This window comes from Oryctolagus cuniculus, chromosome 1, assembly GCF_051225735.1.
Source record: "Oryctolagus cuniculus isolate XC-2025 breed Fujian yellow rabbit chromosome 1, ASM5122573v1, whole genome shotgun sequence".
Taxonomy (NCBI): domain Eukaryota; kingdom Metazoa; phylum Chordata; class Mammalia; order Lagomorpha; family Leporidae; genus Oryctolagus; species Oryctolagus cuniculus.
The window spans coordinates 128,824,764-128,833,510 of NC_142867.1; the positions used below are offsets into that span (position 1 = coordinate 128,824,764).

Consider the following 8,747-nt stretch of genomic DNA (forward strand, 5'->3'; position numbering starts at 1 on the left):
TTGCTCAATAGGGCCCTTGGTTGATTCCACATCTTGGATATTGTGAATAGTGCTAAAACAAACATGGAAAGTTCCAGTATCTATTTGATATACTGATTTTAATTTTTTGGCTCTATATACAGCAGCAGAATCGCTGGATCACATGGCAGTTTTATTTTTAATGTTACAAGGAAACTCCACTCTGTTTTGCATAATGGTAGTATTAATTTACATTCTCACTAATGGTGTATAAATGTTTGCCTTTCTCTGAATCTTTGCCAGTATTTACTATTTTTTGTCTTTTTGAAGGAAGCTATTCTAAGTCAGGTGAGAGGATATTTCATAATGGTTTTAACTTGCAATTATTTCTCTGATGGTTATTAATGTTGATCTGTAATTTATATACTTGTTGCATATTTGCACATTTCTATATCATAATACCTGTTCAAATCAGCTGCCTATTTTATTGGACTATTATTTTGATTTTTATTGTGCTTATTGTTATGTTTTTTGAGTTCCTTAGTTGTTTATTATATTAATCTCTTCTTGGATGAAGTTTGCAGTATTTTCACCAGTATGACACATATTTGTTTACTTTTATTGTTTTAATTTCTGCACAGAAAAGTTTTAGTTTTATCATCCCATTTGTCTGATTTGTGTTATCATTGTTTTGCAATTTTAATCCTGGAGTTCTTTTTCTTGCTTGGTCAAATTTATTTTTATTTATTCTATTTCTTATTGTAGCTGGTATTTGGGAATTACTGTCCTGATGTCTTTTGCATAGGCTTATTGTTTTCATATAGAAGTGGTGTTAAATTTTGTGCTTATTTTGTATTCTGCAACTTCTGTTTTGTTTTTTATTTTTAAATTCTTTTGTATTGATTTTTTTCATTGACTCATAGGTTGTTCAAATGTATGTTGTTTAACTCCCATTTGTGAACTTCCCACCCTACACTCCCTTCTACCCATGCCCCCATTCTTCCTCCTCCTTCCTCTCTTAAGTTTACAATGATATAATTGTACTTTACTCAATACTCATGAGGTTAACCCTAAACTGAGTAAAGATTTTAGCATATAATAAGGAGAATAAAAAACACTGTTCCTCAACTGTAGAGAAAAGGGCTGCAAATAATAATTGAATATATATACTCTAATATGTATACATATATATATTCTATATATATACATATCACAAATTATTAATCCAGTCATTGGATGATGGACATCTTGGTTGATTCCATGTCCTATCTGTTGTGAATTGAGCTATAATAAACACAAGGATACAGATAACCCTTTTATATTTTGATTTCATATTCTCAAAACACATGGGACAATATTTCATGCCGTGGAGCCTTAATAAATAATGTGCACTGTAGTTGGAACTCTATTGTAACTAGGTGCCAGGTTTTCTTTGTTGGAAGGTCTTTATTACTCATTCAATCTCCATCTTGATTAATGAACTGTTCAGGTTTTCTACGTCTTCATGACTAAACTTTGGCAGGTTGTATGTCTCCAGGAATCTGAACACTTCTTGTAGAGTTTCCAATTTGTTGGCTACTGGAAGAGTTGCAAGTGATAGGAGAGACAGGACAAGGGGACTCCTCCTCTGAATAGCACCACCACCAAGTCCCAGTGTGCGTCTCTTATTGACAAGGATTACCTCAGCCATTTGTATAGTGCATATGTGTGCTCACATAACTCTAAGATAACTTGTAACATTACTTGATAATCTTCAGGACAGGATTGTCAAGCCATTGGTGGGCACCTCGGCTTCCTAGATAAGCAAGTCTGGTTAGTTATCTGGTTACTTATCTGTTGACTAGATAAGCAAGTCTGGGAAAGCACTCCATGTCCTCATGGGAGCCAAGGTTCCTCATGAGAATTCAATGCTCTTTTTTTTTTTTTTAAAGATTTTTTTGTTTATTTGAAAATCAGAGTTATACAGAGAGAGGAGAGGCAGAAAGAGAGAGAGAGAGAGAGAGAGCTCTTCCATCTGATGTTTCACTCCCCAATTAGCCGCAATGGCTGGAGCTGTGCCAATCTGAAGCCAGGAGTCAGGAGCTTCTTCCAGGTCTCCCACAAGTGCAGGAACCCAAGGACTTGGACCATCTTCCACTGCTTTCCCAGGCCATATCAGAGAGCTAGATTGGAAGTGGAGCAGCTGGGTCTTGAACCAAAGCCCATATGGGGTGCCGGTGCTTCAGGCCAGGGCGTTAACCCACTGCACCACAGCACTGGCCCCCAATGCTCTTCTTTTAATAGGTAATTTAAACCTTAAAAAGTTTCTGTGGCCCCATCTTGAGTGCAGGAGGAGTGTGTCCTCACAGAGAATGCTTTAGCAGAATCTATGTTCCCTACAGTTGGCACATAGCTGTTTGGAGTAATTTTTGTGGTGCCCTTTGTTACATCTCTGCTTTCACTGGTGATTTTATTAATTTGTATCTTCTCTTTTTTTGGTTATTTGGCCCAATAGTATATTAATTTTGTTTATTTTTTCAGAAAAACAGCTGTTCATTTCACTGATTTTTCATGTTTTTTGTTCCAGTTTTGTTTATTCTCTAATTTTAATTATTTCTTTCCTCCTACTAACTTTGGGTTTGGGTTGTTGTTTTCCTGGGTCCCTGAGGTGTATTGATATATATTAATTTGAATTTCTGCATTTATTTTAGGCATTTGTGGAAATATTTGTTGGTTTTCCCTCTGATGGATTTTATCTTTGAACTGTGCCTCTGTGGCTTAGTGGAGAATCTGCTCTTTCAGGAATACTCAGAAGCGGGTGCTGGTTGTGGCTAGAGAGCTCTGATCATTGCTCCAGGCTGGAGTGAGTATCCGGGCTGACACCCAAGTTGAGCGTGGTAGATCTCTATTGTCAGCAGGCAGGAGGATATAATCACCTCTGTTGGCAAAATCTCACCCTCCCAGTCTCTCTTCAAGTGATGAATGCCTGGGATTAGCAAAGCACTCACCCCTGCTGCTGCATAAACCACACCAAGGATCTGTGCAGTCCTCTTTGTGAGCCTGGATGCCTCTACAATTACCCACCTCAGGCTTCATGGAGCTCTGAGCCTCTGGCACCAGACACAGTGATTGCCCAGAGACTCAGCTACACCCTGTGCATTATGCACTTGCAGATGACCCACTCTGCCCTGCAAGCCTGTCCTGTCCTTGGATAGTGCAGAGGAGTTCCCAGAGTCAGCTGACTGTGGGTGCTCCATCTTGGTGGTTTGAGCCCCAGATCCTGTGATATGGTGAGAGGAAGCCAGAGGTTGGTGTACCTCACAGTCCTATGTCAGTGTCCAGCTCCCTGTAAACCAATTAGCCGGACTAAGTCAGTGGGGAATGTGTTTTTTCCCCCCTCTTGTAAAATCCCTCAATCATATGCTCATACAAGAGACTCCACAACCACTAATTGTGTCAAAATGGTGCTGGGAGCCCTTATTTGGGAGTGAGGAGAGAGAAACGTGCATTTTCTCCACTGGATTAGGCAGATACCTTGCTCCCTGTTAGTGGTCCAGGATGGACTCCGTATGGTCTGCCAAGGTCTGCCTCTGGCAATAACACCAGTGGCACGCATGCTACCGGCTGCCCTCACCTTGCTCTCCTAAGCAGGCCATCTACCTCTCGGCTGTCGGGTCACGTGTGCTTCCCGTGCCTGTTGCTGCACGTCTTCACCTTCCATGTGGATCCATGGCATCCCTCTTCCTTTTGTAGAATTTCCACTGCAGGCATCTCTCCCAGCTCCTCCTTAGGAATGCATTTCCTCCAGTTTCTTTTCCTGCTAAAGCAGCCAGTCTTTTCCATTTCCAGCCATCTTGGAATTCCTGTATGTATTTTTATCTATACCTCAGAAATACATGAATTCTGTACTTGTTAGGTCAATGTTTCATCTATGTTAATTAGTAAAAATTAATGAATCTTCCTGTTTTAAATGTTTATATCTTTGTTTTATTGTTTATTAACTATCGAATGATTGTGTGAACATTTTCTACTATTACTGTGAGTTGTTTATTTCTCCTTTGTTCTTTCCATTTTCTTCTTTATTTTGAATCTAAACTTCTGACTAACTTTCCTTCACATAGCACATATACTTTGGCTAAATTAAACATTTTACCTATATCTCACTTTATCTCCAATACTATTCATTGCCCCAAAACTTTATTCTTTTTGATCCTCGCAAAGCTATTACAACTATCTATTGGTTAATCTTCACATGTCATGTCGTTCTCCATGATTTCTCTTTTGTTCCTATCAGCTCCCTTATTTTTGTAACAAGTCTTCTATACATGGCAAGAAGATGAACCATCCACTACTAGAGGTGGCTAGAGGAACTACAAAGCACCTTATTACAACAGAGCTGCAACTACAAGTGGCTCCACGGCATCAAATTTTGTCCCATACACTTTTGAGATTATGAAAATCCCAGCTCAGCTTCTGAAAAAACTCTCCCTGAGAGAACAGATGTCTCTCATGGAAACCGACCAGGCTGTTTATCTTTCCTTTCCCCTTCTATTCCTAGGTGTCATGCTTTTCATTGTATTACAAAGTTGGTAAAAAAGACTACAGCTTTTATAGTTGTTGTAACCATCAGTGTTTGTTGCCTAATACATACTTTGAGTGCAGACACATGCTCTTAAAAAACATTATATATCATATGGCAGGAATAATAGTATGATTTCCCTCGGTATATTTCTATTCTTTGTTCTCTCTTCTTTCCTAGACAGCTGGGTAGAAGTTCTACAACATTCCCAATTCTAAACTCACTTCCACTCCCCTTGCTCTGAGCATCTAAATCATTTAATACCTCCTTAAGTAACTCACGTTTACCTTGCCAGTACACATCTGGTCCTATCTCTCAAGTCTCCATCTTTTCAGGACTGGAATTACGGATTTGTATTCATCAACGGCAGGAATCTTGGGAGATACTGGAGTATTGGGCCTCAGAAAACACTTTATCTTCCTGGGGTCTGGCTTCACCCAGAAGACAATGAGGTGAGTCACCCCAGTCCCTGCTATGAGGACTAACAAGACTTGCGATTGACTTTCATCCCCATAATCTGAATTGCAGCATTCATCTCATTGTATGATACATTCACATTTCTTAATCTTTGTCACTGTTGAGCTATCATTTCTTTTCAGATCATTGTGTTTGAGAAAATTATGAATGGTTTATTCATCCGGTTTACTGATGAGCCCAAGCTGTAAGACTACGTTTTAAAACATTTTTGTGGTGCCGGCTCTGTGATGTCACAGGTTAATCCTCTGCCTGCAGCGCTGGCATCTCATATGAGAGCCAGTTTGAGTCCTGGCTGCTCTTTGTTCAGTTCAGCTCCCTTCCAATGGCCTGGGAAAGCAGTGAGAGATGGCTCAGGGGTTGGGCCCCTGCCTCCACATGGGAGACCCAGAAGATTCTGGTTCCTGGCTTCAGATCAGCCCAGCTGCATCTATTGCTATTGCGACCATCTGTGGAATGAACCAGTGGATGGAAGATCTCTGTCTCTCTCTCTCTCCATCTGTAATTCTGCATATCAAATAAATAAATAAATCTTTAATAAAGCTGTTTCTTGCATTGTTGAACTTCAACTATCAGAACTTTTTCAGAAAGAAGTTTAATCTAAGAATATCCAAAACAGCATTGTATATGATATCAAAAATGTGAAAGTAACTTTAAAATGGTATTTTAGGTGTATTTCATGTTGCTTCTTCTAATTTTAGGTTTTAGTTTTTAAAACATCTTCAAAATCTTCCCTGATTGATTTATCAAGTTAACCACTTATTGTTTAGCATGTGCTTATTCTCTAATGCAATGTGCCTTTACGTAGATATGAATAAAATTAGACTGTAAACTGGGAAAATGGTAAGGGTCTCTCAAATATTTGAGACTAAAGATACTTTCCTTAGAGTGCCAGAGAATAGATTACATTTCCTGAATGGAAAATGTCAGGCTATATATATATGTGTGTGTGTGTGTGTGTGTGCGCGCACGTGCGTGTGCGTGTGTGTGTAGGAGCAAGGGAAGTCAAGGGGCAATGGACAATGTCCTTAGGCATCTCCCTGAACTGTATGTAAAGTGCCTGATGAGTCAAACCCAGTCAGAGAAGAAAGAAATTTAGTTGTTTCAGGCATAACAAGGACTAACATGGGAACTTCTGTGACTTTGACTCCTTGGCTATCAGGGTATACTCAAGGAGTCAAGGCTATTACTTATAGTTGGCAGATATTCATGATATTAGCCAACTTGTTTCCATAAACCATTCTCAAGTGGCACAATTAGAGGCCAATTATATAAACAAAACAGATGGCTGATATATTCAAATTGTTGGATGATAAAGTCTTGTCATCTTATTACATATGTGTCCTGGAGGCTTCAAGTAATTTAGTAAACACTTCAATGAAAAGGGAAGAAGGAGCCTCCTATTTGGAATGAAGACAAAAGAGTCATATTATGCTCTCTCCCGTCGGAGCTGGATGAGTTTGTCACTGAGTGAGAATCCTGTCATGTAGCCATTCAGTTCTTTCTTTGTTCCCCATGGCTATGGCCTCTAACTTAGGAGTTCTTGGAAACTCTAATGTAAGAAAGGAAAATAGAACTTGCAGAGCTGTTGATGAAGACTGAGTTAGAGTTCAGATACAACATTTGAGTCATTTGCATTCCCTGAGAAGACCTGGCACATCCAAGTTCTTTGCATCTTGACAAGCCCTTGCTTTATAGAGCCCTGCATGTTAGTGGATGCAAACTGCTGTATCTTTGTAGTTTTGATCTGCATTCCCTTAAATGTCATTGCTTATTCACATACTTTAAGGATGTAACAATGAAGCAATATAACTGGATGTTGATATCACATAAATAGTCTGAAAAATAATGTGCTCACATCTTTTATTTCCACGGAAGAAGGCCATGTCTTTCAGCAGGTGTCATGGAAAGTATCTTGTCCTCTGAAGGCAGAACAATGCATTTACTCTCATCAGATTGAAGAAAATGAAAAATACTTGCTTATATAGCTTCTATGTTATTGTTATTATTGTCTGAAATTATGTTGTTAAGACTTTTGAATAAGATTTTTTAAAAATAAGATATATGGATTCTCATTCAAAGTCTCTTGATATATCAAGTAAAGGGAGAAAATAGTCTCAAAACACATTTTATATCATGGATTTGTTTTATTTTTTTTGAGCAATACTATATTTTTAAAGAAGATTTTATTCATCTGTTTGAAAGCCAAAATTACAGAGAAAGAGGGAGAGGCCAAGTGGTTTTCCATCCACTGGTTCACTCCCCAGATGGCTGCAATGACTGGGGCTGAGTCAGGCTGAAACCAGGAACCAGGAGCTTCATCTGGGTCTTCCTGTGGTTGGTAGGGCCCAAGCTCCTGGGCCATTTTACACTGAATTCTCCAGGCCATTAGCAGGGAAGTAGACTGAAGAAGAGCAGCCTCAACATGAATCAGTGCCCATACGGAATACTGGAATCACAGGCTATGGCTTAATTTCCTATGCCACAAGGCTGTCCTCTGAAAATTTTTTTTATAATATTCTGAAATTACTTTCAAAATAAGGAGCTGAAGGTCTTGAATGAAACATACAATATATGCAATTCTCTAGTCACTTTTGGCATAGCCAAAATGTTTGTTGTCAATTGTAATAGCATGATACTGTTGTATAAGAACAGGCCACCAAAGGTGGATGGTGCCATAAAACAGAAGAAAGAGAGTACATCCAGATTACATAGAGGATAATTTATTTGAGGGAGGACAGATTGTAAACAATAGCATGATAGAAGGTGACCATAAGACAGACATGTGTCCAGGTTAAGAGCCAGGAAAAAAAAAGTTTATAAAATACTTGCCCTTTAGTTGGCTGGATTGAACATGGACATTTCAAGAAATATTACCAATAATAGAAGATATTTCAGTTTTCAGAGAAGAGACAATGCAGTTATCAGACAGGAGTAGAAGGCTATCTTAATAATGTTGTTTATCCACTGGGCTTGGGATATCCCTCATGTTTACTTGAAGAATAATATGGCAGTTCCTTCAAAAAAGGCCACAATCCTGTCAGACTGAATTCTCACATTCCATATCCTTGCAGCTGCTCTTAAAATCCGATGTTCTCCCTGCCCATGATATTGTCTGAGATCGTATGTGGTCTTTAACATGTTGAAATGTCATCAGACGGTTTTTCTGACTTACAGATAGAGCTCATAGCAGCAATAGAAGTGCAAGCTTGAAGACTCAAAAGATGATTATACAGATGACAAAACACGTAAGCTTCATAACTTTGTGCACGAAGGTGATTCCACTTTAGCAAAGACTTACTTCAAAAGAGTCCAAATGAAAGATCGGGAAAAACCTCTTTAGGAAAACCTATGTATGAAAAAATTAATGTTTATTAGTTACTAAAAATGGCAAATCTGCACTGTCCAACAAGACAATACTGGTAACATGCTGCTTATTCCTGCTAAGCCACACTGTCAGAGATGGATAAGGCAAAGACACGGAGGACAGGCTTCCGTGAACATGTCCATGTTTATTCACAAGTATATGCATAATAAAGGAGCAATAAAACAGGTGTAACCAATTCTGGGGAACACTGACCGTAGAGCAGAACGGACACTGGAGCCAATATGACTATCCAATCAGCTTGAGTGTCACATAGCTTCCCAGGTGTGCTTAATGAGCCTGGGTTGCATCCCGGAGTTCTTTACCTGATTAGCAGAAGGTGGGGGTGGGGAGAAATGTGCCTGGGCTCAAGCAACTGCTGAGATTGCCCAC

The 8,747-nt window shown here is 39.1% G+C and overlaps 1 protein-coding gene across 1 annotated transcript in view; it reads left to right on the forward strand.

Annotated features, from left to right (window-relative positions):
* The window catches only part of LOC103345097 (beta-galactosidase-1-like protein 3), a 66,103-nt gene extending 60,571 nt beyond the window's left edge, over window positions 1-5,532 (forward strand). Inside the window, exons 19-20 of the mRNA XM_008248354.4 lie at window positions 4,852-4,968; window positions 5,116-5,532. Coding sequence (XP_008246576.3) covers window positions 4,852-4,968; window positions 5,116-5,181 — 183 coding nt within the window. The 3' untranslated portion in view covers window positions 5,182-5,532. The remainder of the gene's footprint in view (window positions 1-4,851; window positions 4,969-5,115) is intronic.
* Window positions 5,533-8,747: the final 3,215 nt, after the last annotated feature.